This window comes from Sorex araneus, chromosome 5, assembly GCF_027595985.1.
Source record: "Sorex araneus isolate mSorAra2 chromosome 5, mSorAra2.pri, whole genome shotgun sequence".
NCBI classification, from domain to species: Eukaryota; Metazoa; Chordata; class Mammalia; order Eulipotyphla; family Soricidae; genus Sorex; species Sorex araneus.
In genome coordinates, this window is record NC_073306.1 from 113,049,736 (window position 1) to 113,064,889 (window position 15,154).

The window sequence follows — 15,154 nt, forward strand, 5'->3', positions numbered from 1 at the left end:
ACAGCGGGTAGGGCGTTTGCCTTGCACGCGGCCGACCCGGGTTCGATTCCCAGCATCCCATATGATCCCCTGAGCACAGCCAGGGGTGGTTCCTGAGTGCAGAGCCAGGAGTAATCCCTGTGCATCGCCAGGTGTGACCCAAAAAGAAAAAAAAAAATTAAAAATATACAGGGGCTGGAGTGACAGTACAGCGGGTAGGGTGTTTGTCTTGCATGCAGTCAACCCGGGTTTGATTCCCAGCATCCCATATGGTCCCCTGAGCACTGCCAGGAGTAATTCCTGAGTGCAGAGCCAGGAGTAATCCCTGTGCATCATTGGGTGTGACCCAAAAGGAAAAAAAATTTTAAATATACAGCTGTCAAAAAGTCCAGAGAACCAATGGAATCTGTTTTTATCAATGTTAAGTATGTCTTTTGATAAGTCTCTGGCATCAGAACTGCTCAAAAAATCTTCCCTCCCTGGGAATATAGCTGTATACCTACTCCTTTCTGAAGTATGAAAGGATATTATAAGTGTCCTTCATTGCCTCCCTTGTGCTCTGAAGAAATTCAGCCCCGCCCAAGAGTTCCTCTAGGCCATACGCCTGTCCTATGGATGTTGGGTTTGCCTGGTCCACCTCACAATCAGGAGAGCCGAGTCCTTTTAAGAACTTATCTCAACATATCTATCTTGCTGATTCTGTCTCTCTGGCTGAAGCCTGACCAACACAGGTTTTGGTGCAAGAAGTGCGATGCTGTTGTGGCAAACATCTAAAACTAAAGCAATCGCTTTGAAATTGGACAACAGACTGGGAAAAAATAGGGGCATGCAATATTTTTTACAGAAGAGAGAGCCTAGATTGCCCTGGAGGACTGTCAGTTAAACCATGGATGTAAAAGCTTCCGTGAGGACTCCTAAGGAATAAAGGACCCAGCAGAAGGACAGGGGCATGGCAGACGAGGTCCATCAGCTCTACTCCACAGCAAGCATTCCTATGATGGCAGAAGGAATGCCACTCTGCCGGGAGACTCCAATCAGTTCTTTACACATTTCCAAGGAGAAGTAGAGAGGGTAGGGCAACTACCTTGCTGTGCAGCCCACCTACGCTCATCCCCCCAAGCTGGATATGTTCTCCCGAGCACTAACAGGAGTGACCTCTGACCCCTGAATCCCTGAGCACCATCCAGTGTGGCCCAAATAGATGAAAACAAATCAATCAATCATCAATCAATCAATCTGCCTTCTCAACATAGTACTATTTGGTGTTTCTATAATTTATACTTTTGTCTAGCAAAACCACTCTGTGAAGACAACTGTTTTAATGATAACTGTGTTTCAATACAATAGCACCTGCGGTCATCATACACTAGTTACTGGATGTCCCTAAAATATAGAAGACCAGTTAGTATATAAAATTCACAAATTGGGTTTCTACTCAATTCATAAACTGGGCATATAAACTTGTATGTCATTTCATTTCTGCATTTTGAGATTTATCTGTTGCTTGACTTTTCATATACATTTTAACACAGCAAAAAATAATCCTGTTTAGTTCACACTTTCACACAGAAAATAACATAATCCAAGCTACTCAAAAGTTCAGAACAAAGATCAAAAATACTGGCTAACCCCTGAAGACGGAGAAGGTTAATATGTCCTATTGTGTTAAGAAAATGAGATTCGGGCCGGAGCGATAGCACAGCGGGTAGGGCGTTTGCCTTGCACTCGGCCGACCCGGTTTCGATCCCCGGCATCCCATATGGTCCCCCAAGCACCGCCAGGAGTAGTTCCTGAGTGCAAAGCCAGGAGTAACCCCTGAGCATCGCTGGGTGTGACCCAAAAAGCAAAAAAAAAAAAAAAAAAATGAGATTCAAAGCAAATAGATGGCTTTCCAGTAAATTTCTGCAATGCTGTGTCTTTCAAACTTTTAAACCACACTAAGATATCACAATCCATTACATTTTAATTTTATTTATAAAGTTATTTATTTTATTTTATTTATTTTATTTATATATGTAACTAAGAGGTTTTACAAAAGAACACTCACCCTTTTCCAGATGCACTATGATTTGCAATCCTCAATTTCTTAAGATGCTGATCATGACCCGTTAAATTGATTTCCCTACCCACTAATGAACCACAACACCCATAATCTGAAAAACTGAAATAGAAAGTCATTTCAATCAATACATGCTTATTCAATATAACATAAATACTATGTCATGAAATTTTGTCACTATTATAGACATTAACTGATTCTTTTAGTAGTCATACAAAAACTTAAAATTAAAATGTCAAGTGAAAGAAAACTGACAGAGAATACTATCCAACATAAAACGTTAAATGAAAGAACAGTACTGACAAATAATATTGTTGAACATACTGAAAATCAAAACTGAACTTTCCCCCCAAAAGACTAATTTCTTTCACTGAGTCCAGAGAGAGGTACAACGGATAAGGCACATGCCTTGTATGGTTAACCCAGTTCAAGCCCCTGCATGGCCAGGGTGCAGCCCCACAGCCCCTACCACCACCCCCGGCACTGCTGGGGTGGCCCAGATAATCCCCAGCACGGCCAGAGTGCTCACAGTGACCCCCTGGCCCAGGTAGCTGAGAATCAACAGGAAGGGTCCTGGACATCCTAAGCACCAATCCAGAGCACCCCCCACCCCAAACTCGGAAGATCTGGGGGTTGGAGATTTAGCTTTTCACACATGCCTGGAGTTCACAAAGCCCCGAGTTCAATCCCCATTTCAAGTGAGCCCCTTTCCCAACAGAGCAACACAGGTGTAGCCTCCAGAAAATGTGTTCCCCCAAGCACAGCGACAGCGGCCTAGTTGCCACCAGCACTGAGCAGAAGTACTGTGACTGACCCCGCCCACAGAGTCTGGCCAAGGACTACTTGGAATACCCGCTGGGTACCCTGAGCACTGATAGAAAGGCCCTAATTAACACTTTTAATTAAAAAATAGAAACGACCTGTAGCAAGACCAGCTGCTAGCATGGTCACAGGCGTTTCAATATCGTCCATCTCAGTAGCTAAGTCATTATTCCTAACTTCAAATGAACTGCATGTCCTTTTAGCAAACACCTGAGCCCTTAGTACCTCTCTCCCAGGTGTAACCCTGGCGTGGGGAGGGTGATGGGGGTGGCCACACTTGATGATGCTAAGGGCTTACTCCTGACTCTGTGCTCGGGGCCTACTGTCATGCCAGGGCCCATGAGCATGCAGGGCAAGTGCTTTAAAATATACTGCACAATCTCTCCAGCCCTACCTTCACATTCCTACTGCACTGTAAGTCTTCACACAACAAATTCAGTCACACTGGACACTCTTCTCCATAAAAGCAAATGGAAGACAAAGACATTTCTTATCCCAACAATTCAGAGAAACACAACCACCTGGTATATTTTGCCAGAACACTTCAGTATTTTTCAGTGACTCTCGCTTTCCATATTTCCTTTGTTATTCCCTCCTCTAATTTCAAACAGTCCAACTGGGGTGGGGGGGTGCCCACACCCAGAACGCCCAGGGGTCACTCCTGGCTCTGCACTCAGGATTTACTACAGGCAGTGCTCAGGGGACCATATGGGATGATAGTGACCAAACCCAGGTTGGCCACATGCAAGGACGGTGCCCCACTCCATATACTGCCTCTCCCATGCCAACAGTCCAACCCTCCTTCATGAGGAAAGAAGACATCTGAGATGACAGCACTTCTTACAGGCAAAGTCTTTTATGAGATACAGATGAGTTATCAAAGTTAACTTTACACCAGCACCCAGAGTTCCCAAATCTAACAATTTACTACCTCAGAAAGACTTTAAACAAGCTTTCACTCATTTTATTCAATTTTATGTAAAAATCATACAAATTCACTTTTTCACTACACACATCATTAAGTCTCTCTAGCCTAAAGACTCACAAAGCTTTTATTTACTTGCTTTGTGTTATGGTAAAATCCTAGACATTATACACATGAAAATATGCACTGTCACTGTATCCCTGGCCCACACGGGTAATTTTAAGATTATTTTTCCATCTTTGAAAGTATACTGTACAATATACTTTAAAGAAGTGTTTACACTCACAGAGCTTTGGCAAAGTAATCTTTACAGTCTTACACATTTCATGCCTCTGCTGCTATAATGCATTTCTATACTGTCTTCATATAGAAACTGAACACAAATGTATCTTTATAATTCAATAATTTTTGTCTTTTAAATTAAAATTTAAAAAAAAAACCCTAAATGGTACTTGAGGCAGTAGAATTTTACTAATTCCTTACAAACAATGCTAGGGGAAGAAGGATTTTTTATTTTCTTTATCAAAATAAATGTGCAAACCAGAGAAAAGTACCAGGGCTAAGGTACTTGGTTCATACAGCCAATTCCCAGCACCACATATGGCCCCCTCAGACCCAGGAGGAATGACCTCTGAGCACAAAGCCAGGAGCAGGGCCTGAGCACTGCTAAGTATCCCCAAAGCCAAAATATTGACTGATTAAATAACAAAGTTTTATAAAGAGTAATTAAAAATGGGTAACCAGAAAGATAATCATTATAACATAGAAAATAAAATTACAAACCCAAAGAAACACAAAGATCGTGGCTAAACTGTCTTTATTAGTAACTCTTTAAAACTTTATAGAGCTAGGAGACAGTTCTTTTAAAAAACTAAAAACAGTAACTAATAAATAGAAAAGGGGACTTTACTGGCAAGAAAGCAAGTTGGCAAGTTTGTGTAGCCAGAGAGCAAACCTCTGAGACAGTTCTTGAATATTTTATGTGAGTCGCCTTACTCAGAGGTGCCTGGCCTTCTGTCAGAGTGAACTTTTATGAGGAACCAGCTCCACAAAGAGAGAGAGCCACACAATGTAGTACACATTCGGTCTCACCGCTCCTTTCATCATAAGTATAAAGTGAAACTCATCGTTCAGGAAGCATCCAGTCAAATCTATATCTGCAGACATACAGGGTAAGAAAGGCAGAACACATTCACTTAAAATGGCAGAAATATTATTAAAAGTTGGTTGAAACCAGTATTTCTTCCTTGCAAAAACAAAGTTAGATGAAGAATTTCCAACTTTTAACAGACACCAACTGCCATCTGCCCAGCACTCCCAAGCCCTTTCCACCCCACCCCCAAGTTTAGGCAGGAATAAAAAACCTTTGCACTACAGTTATTTTCTTACCCAAACAACATAATAAAATACAGAAATTCACCAAACTCTAGCTAGGCTCAAGTGAGTCTCTTCACCAATTCTCAATCTTGGTTTATAAAAACTAAAAGACAACATAAATTCATCCATTTTCTTTCAATTGCCCTTGAGGACAGAATCTCAAAGTTTCTATTAGAAGATACCACCTTACCTCAATAACTATCAAGTCTCAGGCCTAACCACCACACATCCATAGAGCAACCCTTACTTCCCTGGCTCAATTAGACAAAACTAACAATCCATCCCTACTACTGCATTCTGTCTTTGTAATAAACACTCAAGTCACCTCCGCAGAACTGAAGATAAATACACGTTCATGTTGGACCCTCTTGTAGTCAGCGTATTACTAAAATCTATCTTCATCATTTCAACTGTGTCCAGCTTTATCTTTGACAAAATGAAGTAGTAAGAAAGTTAAACATAATTATTAAAGACTTTGTCATTTTAAATAAGATGATTAGAGTCCTTTTTAAAAAACAATAAGCTTCTAGGCTTTAGCTTCATAAAAGAATAATAAGTCATCAGTCAGCATGTAATGGCTAGAGACGGCCTCTGACAAACATCAAGTTCAAGCTATCCATGATATAAATGATAAATCCAAGGTTCGACGTCATTAAATGGCTTACCAAAGTGATTTCAGTGAGGAACTGGAATTTTTTTTAATTTAAAGTTTAATTCTGCATGAGTCTCTCCCTTACTCCAACACGAAAATATTCTTTTTTTTTTCTTTTTTGGGTCACACCCGGCGATGCTCAGGGGACCATATGGGATGCTGGGAATTGGACCCAGCTCAGCCACAAGGCAAATGCGCTCCCGCTGTGCTACTGCTCCAGCCCCGAAAATATTCTCTTTTGCATTCTCATTAGTAAAAGCAAAATTTATCATTAATCAATGAAATCAAAATCAGAGCTGGGTATGTAATATTCTGCTACAATCCCAGTGCACACCTATAGCTGTAACCCAAGAAAAGCTTATTTGATTCAATTATGTGTATTTCTTTTCAGAGAAGACAATCAAATACACGAAAGCACCTTAGTGAGGAGAAACTACTTTCACATATGAGCAAAGAAAACAAAACCCCATGCATAAAAGGCAAAAGAAGGCCAAATTTAGATAGTCTCAAAATTAACCAAAAGAAGAAATTAAATTAAAAAACCTTTATCTGCACTTACCAGCAAAGCATTTGGAACAGAGGTTCATAGTCTTGCTGGACCTGGGCAAAAAAAAAGAAAAAAGAAAAAAAAGAAAGAAGAGCTAAAACTTCGGTATAATTCTAATGAAAACATAAAAAAATTTTGAAACTTAGCAAAGAATTTCTGCTAGACAACTGAACTAATGTTCCTATGCAGCCACCCACTCCCACAATAAAATAAAAGCAAAACAAACACATAAATACATAAATAAATTACAGTGCTTGTTTATTCATTTATCTGTAAGTTAGCCAATACTTAATATTTTTGTATTTGGAACTAACATAGCAGCAAGTTCAGAAGTGCTATAATAAACTTGTAAGAGTATATTTATTCCACATCATTACCACATCCTCTTTAGAGTGAAATATATACTATATAAAATCATTAATACAAATAACAAAAATCTTGTCTGCTTGTAAAAGAGTAAAATTTTCTCTTCATACACATACCCATAATTGTCTCTATAGCATTAAAAGCCTCATCCTTATCCTATTCCAAAGCTTAGGCACATTATGATCTTATGCAAAACTCCTTCAGATGCTCCTAAATTATTTTTCATGTTCTTTCATTTATTGGTAATAGCTACAATTCACTGAATATGAAACTTACATGAGCACCTAACACAGATTATCTTACTAATCTTCCCAACACCCCTGAGAAGGGTATGATCATATTGTTTATCTTCTATAACACATTTTTTTAAATCACATTAACATTTCTCTAACTAGGAAACACCTTAGGAAAGGTTGTAACTGATAACTAAACTGATGAGGGAATGTTCCTACCACCTCCCAAGTTGCTCAAGTGTTGGAATCTTAGGAATCAAGGGCATGAAGTCTCGCCCATTGAACAGGCCTTGGGAGCTGCCCAGTAAGCATCCAGTCTCAGGTCTAAGCTCATCCTGTCATTGCCTCACAACACAACACAGCACAGCACTTGGCACCACACAACACACACAGTAGCAACTTGTGTGCCTCTCCTCATTGCTCCTTCCCTCGCAACTCTTCGACTGGGCTCATTCCTACAGTTTTCTTTCAGAAACCTCCCCAGAGAGTCTCATCACACTGGGTAAGCTGCCGTGGTGCCGCTCCTCAGCTAAATCCCTCCCGAATACTGAGTCGGTCTAGTCCTCCCAAACTCGAAATCTTTGCTCTATGGAAAAGTCAACGATCTTCTACTCTCTTAGCAAGTTGTATTTATTTTTTTTAGTGAAGTGAAATAGCTTTATTTAAAGTAAGTTAGAGGCCAAGAGCAGTACAGTGAGTCAGGCACTCATGCCTCGGACACAGGCATCCTCGAGGCCCTGCCCACCATGCTGGGCTCCACAGTCCTGAGTTTGACCAGGAAGGAGCTGAGCGCTGGGGGGGGTGGGGGGCAGGGGCGGATACAGAGAGGTGTTCAAAACAGAATGAGCTTCTCCAGATGAGTCTTCTTAAGGAAAAATTCCCCAAGACCCAATGGTCAGTCATTGTCCTGGAGTGACAAACTTGGTGGGAGCGGATGTCACTACTTATCTTTCTTTTCCCAAGTCAGACTCTACAGTAACAGGTGAAGAGTTCTTTATAAAGTTGCTGACAATAATTGATTACATGTAATATTCCAACACCAATCCCACCACCATTACACCTTCCCACCACGATATTTGAATGTTCCCACCCCGACCCCCAAGCCTGCCCCCAAAGCAGTACCTATTTTTTATTGTTTGTTATGAATAATCCGCTAAAAATGATTCAAAAGTTTCCTTAGAGGAAAGTGTGAAGATTGTTGTATTTCACTGTGGAGCCAGTAAGCCCTTGTATAAGAGATTATTAACATGGTGTTAAAGGTTGAGCCTTGTACGCTAATATGTATATTAGCACATATATGTTCATGTATACACACACACACACACACACACACACACATACACACACACCTATTTCCCCCTGAGATTGGCTGCCTTCTATTTTCCACCCCCATCAAATGTGGTGTGCTATTCTTGGTACACCAGTGGTGTAGAGTCTGAGATGTCTCTTCTAGGAGCCTGGCAGTCACAGCCAGGAACTGCCTCTGGAACCATATAGCCTATTAATGGCCATGATCCAGAGACTCACAAATAAATCTCTCCGAAGGGAGCAACACAAAGCAACAGGCTGCAGAGACCAAGGGGTGGTTGAGTGCCCCCCACCTGCCCCAACTAGGCCCAGCAGTCTAAAAACTCCAGAACTCAATCGCTGCCATGCTCACGACCACTCTTCACAGGCTCAGACGAGCCTCATCGAGGAGTGAATTTGCTGAAAAGCCCAGGTATGCAGAACCTGAGGCTGAAATCTCCAGCTTGCGTGGATACAGGAATGGGCGACCTCCCCCATCTCCCTGTATTTGCGGTAATCTAGCAGTCATGCTCCGGAACTGCCCCATGCGCCATACAAGCTCATTTACGGCCATAGTCCAGACTCAAAAATCACTCAGAAGAGAGCAACACGCCACAGGGATGACTCCGGGCCCCAAAGTCACCATCGAGTTAAAAAATACTAATAAATTAGTCCTTGCACTTTTAAACTCTAATTATATCTCTGAAGACTCACAAATGTTTACCTTTATCCCAAACCTCTTAACCTTGCTCTGACTTCAGGCGTCTTCCAATTATACATCTCAAATGCAGCTCAAATTCAACATTTCAAACTATAGCCCTCTCAGTACCCCTCCCCATACTTATCTGATATATTTTGTCCACCTTTATAATTGGCAAAACCACCCTTCCACTTGCTCAGGTTAGAATCACTGGAATCAACTTTGATTTTCCTCTTTCCTACGGTATCTCATATGCAATAAGCAATAAAAATCACTGGCTGTATTTCCAAATAGACTCCAAAATTATCTACCACTTTCCTTTGTCAATGTTTCTACTTTGGTCACTTTAACTCCAACTTTTAATTCATCTCCATGAATGACTGAAACCTAATCATAACAATTTTGTAACTTTGTAACTGTGTATCTCACTGAGTCAAAATTTTTTTTGTAATTTTATTTAAATAAATAAACTCAGTTCCCTAAGCATCAACAGGTGTACAGGATGGCCCAGTTAATTCCCTCCACAGTGGGGTCAATGCAGCATCGTCTCCTTGCTAGTCTGGACAGCAGTGAACTGCTGGCTTCCCAAAGCAACCCATCCCAAAATAAAAACAAAACAAGTAGGGGCATATTATTTTCTTGTTTAATATCACCCAATTCCCCACTGCTTTTGGCACAGTATGGGAACTTCTTACCAAAGCCTCTTAAGTTCACTTACGATCTGGCTCTTCCTACCTCTCTTCTTTCCTTCTTAATGTTTGACTTTCTCATCTGTACCGCATTCCAATCATAATCTTCTTTTTCCTTTTTTTATTTTCCTTGGTTGAATTGCTGAGCTCCTGACAATGCCATTTCTGCTCTCTTCAGTCATTTTAAGATTTGCTCTTCCTTGCCACTCAGCTCTTGGAAAGCCTCCCTCTTAGGCTTTACCTCTCCATCCAACCAAAACGTTCTTGCTGCTTCTGCTTCTTCACAACACATCATTCCTTGGCATTAATCACATTTCACCACAAGCAAGAAGAGTCTTAAGAGTGAGGTCTCTCTTAGGCACTCCTTGGTACTTAATACGCACCTAGTATTTCGTGAGTTTGTTTTTCAAAAGTTATTGCTTCTGAACACTTAGTATTTGTAAAAGGGAAAAATGAATTCTCTCTTGAAAGCATGAAAAACCTAAGTTCTGAGTATTTCATAATGGTCATTCAAACATCATCTAGAAGAATGGACTTCCATAATCTCTAGTAGCCTGTCAGGAGCTCTGTCCCACTGTGTTACAAGTGGTGGATAATGCCACCCTGTGGAGCTGGCCCTGATCTGTCACTCCTGAGAGAACAGGGAGCAGACACTTCAAGAAGCAAGACAGAGTTGGAGAGAATGCGGTTTGGTTTCGTTTTTTTCTTTTTCGGACGAATAGTAATTAGTGACATTTTCTGGTTTTGGAATACACAGCCCCCCTTTACAGAATTTAGAGGGGAATAGATGCATTTAAACAGAAATAGAAAAATCACTGCTCTAACGCCAAAAGTAAGCACTGTCACATGTTGCAGAAAGCTCGGGTTTAAAGGAAACAGCACCACACGAGCGTGTGGCGTGTGGCGTGCCTGCAGGTGTGCCTGGAGGCGGGTGGGGCTGTCTGCAGAGCAAACCTAGGGTTTCGTACTAGAGAGGCACTGAGACACATGCCCCAGGTCTTTGGACGTGCATTTTATTATGCCTTTCTCCTGAGAGGAAGCAGGGGCGCACAGAAGAACACATGGAGGTATTCAGTGGCCCCCAAAAGCTGTGTTCAGGGAAACACGTGGCCTGCTGGGGACTGAACCAGGTCTGGATGCAGGAGAAAAAGAAAAGATGAGCTCAGAGGCTGAGAAAGAGCAGTTAGGGACATGCTATGGCACACCCCGCTCGAACCCCCAACTATGGGGCCTTCCAGGCTGCCCTGGAGGGCCCAGAGGAGGCCAGAGTGGTCCTGGTGGTCTCCAGCACCCTGAGATCCAAGACGGCAGAGGAAAACAACAGCACATAAACATGCAAGCTCATCCAGATCTAGTCTGTAGATTTCTGAAAGTCAGACAAGGACCACAAATTTTAAAAAAGCAGCATCAGCTTTGTAAGGGTCTATCTCCCAGTGATTTAGTAAAAAAAAGTCGGAAAAAAAGTTCATACCAGAGAATACCACTGGGGGGAAAATACCTTTAGAAGATCTGCAGAAAATTTAGAAGGCAGGAAAATATACATACAATAAAGAGTAGACATAGCTAAAAACAACAACCACCACCACTTCAGAGTGAGGTGGATAGCTCAAAAGCTGGGGCCTGTGCTCTGCGTGTGGAGTTCTGGGTTAGACCCAGCACAAAGTCCCCAAGCACAGTGCAAGGAGCAGCCCCTCAACATGATCAGGGATGACCAAAAAGAATAAAAAATAGACTACAAAGGGATTTCTCTCTGCTTATCATTATCTTGTATGGAGCGAGTGATCCAACGTAGAACCTCACACAATGCCATATTCCCAGCACAAGACTTCCTTCCCTATGAAGAGAACCGGTCTCTTAAAAACCAACTAACAGGAAAAGGGATGAACTCACTGGTACCCAAAGTGACCAGCTAGAGGGCAGCTTGCATGTATGCAGCCCTACATTTGGTCCCCAGTACAACAGCCCAGCCAAAAAAAGAAAGAGGGAGAAAGAGAGAGAGAGACAGAGAGAGAGAGAGAGAGAGAGAGAGAGAGAGAGAGAAGGAAGAGAAGAGAAGAGAAGAGAAGAGAAGAGAAGAGAAGAGAAGAGAAGAGAAGAGAAGAGAAGAGAAGAGAAGAGAAGAGAAGAGAAGAGAAGAGAAGAGAAGAATAGAGTAGGTGTGGGGAGGGAAAGATGATTCCAAAATCCAACTGATGAGACTTTATAATTCAAAATCCTCCAAAATCACCCTTTACACATTAATGCCAGTGCTGCGATTTGTGGTAATTCAACCACATTCAAATGTTAGCCGCTGGCGGCACATGCTGGCATCATGGTGTTAAGAAGAGACGGGATGAGAGAAATGGCAGAGGAAAGGGAAAGCAAAGGTACCCGAACGTCATGCTAGTGGCCTCTGAGGGTTAATTAGATCATCAGAGACTGAGAGCCAGGGATGCCACCTCACACTCAGCAGCCAGAAAAAGGTGACTGCCAACAGCAGTTAGAGACCCACAAACAGCTCTACTGAACCATTCTTCTTTGCTCACCCCAGGCAAACAAGAAAAAGTACAGTTCAAACAGATGACATCCTGGTTGGCAAAGACAAAAGGCTTTCAATACCACAGCCAGTCTGCCAAAACTGCTACAAACAACTCTAAATCATTCAGATAATGTCTGCAAAGTTTTTTTTCAGGGAACATTACAAAAGAAAAGATGAAGTTATTAATAAGATAAATTAGTTTCTAGAATATAGCAATCTAAATCTACTGCATAAAAGCCCAATTAAATGTAGTAATTTAGACTACAGGTGGGGTACTGTTAAGAGCACTCTCTTAACATTTTATACCCAAATTGAAGGACAGCAAGGGGATACCATATGCCTGGTTTACCGTGTTCAATGTCCCCAGGTACAAAGATACAGAGATGTAAAATGAGTAATACTGTCATCTTTGACCATGTACGTCTCACTAAAACTTTGACCAGCACTATCTGGCAATTAAAACAAGATGAGGTAAGGCTACAGAAAATATCAGCAAAAATAGGAAAAGAGGGGGAAACGATCAAGCAAAATTCTTGTTTATAAAAATAGGATTAAGGATTAAAAAATAAATGAATACAAATAATTTTCCACATAAGAAAAAAAATGGAGCTAATATCTCTAATCCACACTATATATAATGACTGCAACTGTCCTAACAAACATGAGCTAAGATATTCTTCAAATTCTTAAAATTATTCGCAACAAAACAGGCACTGCTGTCATTATATCCTATAAATTAAATGGGAACTGGGAAGAAAAAGAAAAAGCTGTTTTCAATTCCAGGAAGTGAAACCCCAGGTGTGCGGGCACCAGGGGAGTGGTGCTGGGCTGCCAGAGAGGAAGGCTGCGATGAAGTCAACTCCCAGAACCCCTGTCCAGCCAGAGGCCCCGCAAGGGGCTGGGCAGTCAAGGTCTGCCACTGGCTGAAACCAACTCCTGTCCAGCCAGAGGCCCCGCAAGGGGCTGGGCAGTCAAGGTCTGCCACTGGCTGAAACCAAAAACTCTAAGGCAGAAGGATGCCAGACAGTAGGGAGATTACACCACGCAAGTTTCAAGAGGGAGTAAAATATCAATTAAAACAAAATTTAAGGGGCCGGAGCAGTAGTAGAGCGGAGGATGCCTGCCCTGCACCCAAACCCAGGCTCTATCCTTGTCTGGTCCCCGGAGTCTGTCAGGAGTCATCCCGGAGTCTGTCAGGAGTCATCCCTGAGTGCCGATTCAGGACACCCCTGAGCACAGCTGGTGTGGCCCAGAACCAAGAAAGTTATATAAAACACAAATACTTGATTCTGGAGTAAAAACCTCTCCCGATTACTAGGAAATAAGTACCACTAAAACAGCCCTTAAGGATCACTTACCAAGCAATATAATAGAAGTCCTGTAATGTTGGGAAGATCACAAATGCCATCAAATATTAACCACTCCTAATATCACATGAATGGATGCTTGTAGCTCTGAGTAAAATTTCTAAAAACATCAACATTTATAGATTTTTAACATAACTTTATTTTTTTATTGAATCACCGTGAGACAGTTACAAAGCTTTCATGTTTGAGTTTCAGACATACAATGATCAAACACCCATCCCTCCACCAGTGCAGTTCCCACCACCAATGTCCCCAGTGTCCCCCCATCCTCTCCTCCCCCTCCCTCTGTAGCTGACAATTTCCCTCTCTCTACTTTGGGGCATTATTTAACATATCTTTAGAAGAAGTTTTAAAGACACAGATATGTGTGAAAATGTGGAGCATTTGAGTAAATGTTTCAAGACAATAAGGAAAAGTAATGCCTTATATACTAACAATATAAAAATAAACATATAGTTTCCATAAACTTTGTCTTAAGAACTGGTGCTGGTAATACAATTATCAGTGTAGCAAGTGAGATGCATGCAAATCATGCAAATACATGCAATCATGCAATCTCTGCTATTTTTTATTACAAATGCAAGTGAATCTTGAATCTTAATTATTTCAAAACAAAGCTAAAAGCTTTCATAAAACATTTGTACAAATATATTCAAGCATTATTATTTTAACACTTTATTATTTACAATTTTTATTGTTTTGGGGTCGCACCCAGCAGTACTTCGGGGTCATCCCTGGTGGGTCTTGGGGAATCGTATGCAGTGCCAGGATCAAACATGGGCTGGCTGCACAAAAGGCAAATGCCTTACCCACTCCACTATCTCTTAGTGAGAAAACAGGGGCCTGGGGCCCAGAGGACTAGCTCAGTGGGTGAGAACACCTGGCCTGCACGGTCAGGGCACAGGGATAACCACCGGCGCTGCCTCAAGGGTGGGCATGAAGCTGACCGCTGTGTAGCGTGATCCTCGCAGTTCTGAGGGCTGCGATGTCCAGTCACACCACAACCAGGCATGTGGAGCATGACAACAAAGGATGCAAGCTGGCGCCACAGCCCACCACTGAGGGAGCACACGCCTGGGCAGGCAGGTGAGCAACCACAGGTCAACAGAACTGACTGCAAGCACTGCAGACACCAGGACAACTCTGGTCATCAAGGCCAACAGCTAAAAGACGGGGGGCGGGGGAGGGAAATATTTTAACTAAGAAAATGGAGGATTGTTTAATTCTGCATCTATAAGTACAAATACATGTTTTACATTAGGAAATTCAAATAAAACTAACATTCAGCAAAAAACTTTTTTAAAAGTGAAATTTCAGTTGAGGGACCTCTTTAAGGTTGTTTCCAGGATGAGGTTTCTAAGCTGTGGCCTGACGGTCTGTGCCACCCTGGCTGTGCCTGGCAGACGCCTCGGTGGGGCTAGGCAAGCCCACCTTCTCCCCGAGCACGCTTCTCACTTGCTTGTCCATATGTTTCTCTGCTTGCGCATTTACATTCTGGAGAAGCCTGCATTCTCTCAAACACCTACCTTCCTCTTTCTCTCCCTCACATCTTTCTAAACAAATTTCAATAAAAAACTATCCTCGTTCACCAAAACAAACAAACCTCAGGCTCAAACACATGGAAGGTATGTGC

General features: G+C 42.0%; 1 protein-coding gene across 2 annotated transcripts in view; it reads right to left on the minus strand.

The window, feature by feature from the left end:
- The window catches only part of ZFAND3 (zinc finger AN1-type containing 3), a 302,188-nt gene that overhangs the window by 212,687 nt on the left and 74,347 nt on the right, over nucleotides 1-15,154 (minus strand). For both annotated transcript variants that reach the window (XM_055138548.1, XM_055138547.1), the window contains exon 2: nucleotides 6,374-6,414. In XM_055138548.1, coding sequence (XP_054994523.1) covers nucleotides 6,374-6,414 — 41 coding nt within the window. The remainder of the gene's footprint in view (nucleotides 1-6,373; nucleotides 6,415-15,154) is intronic.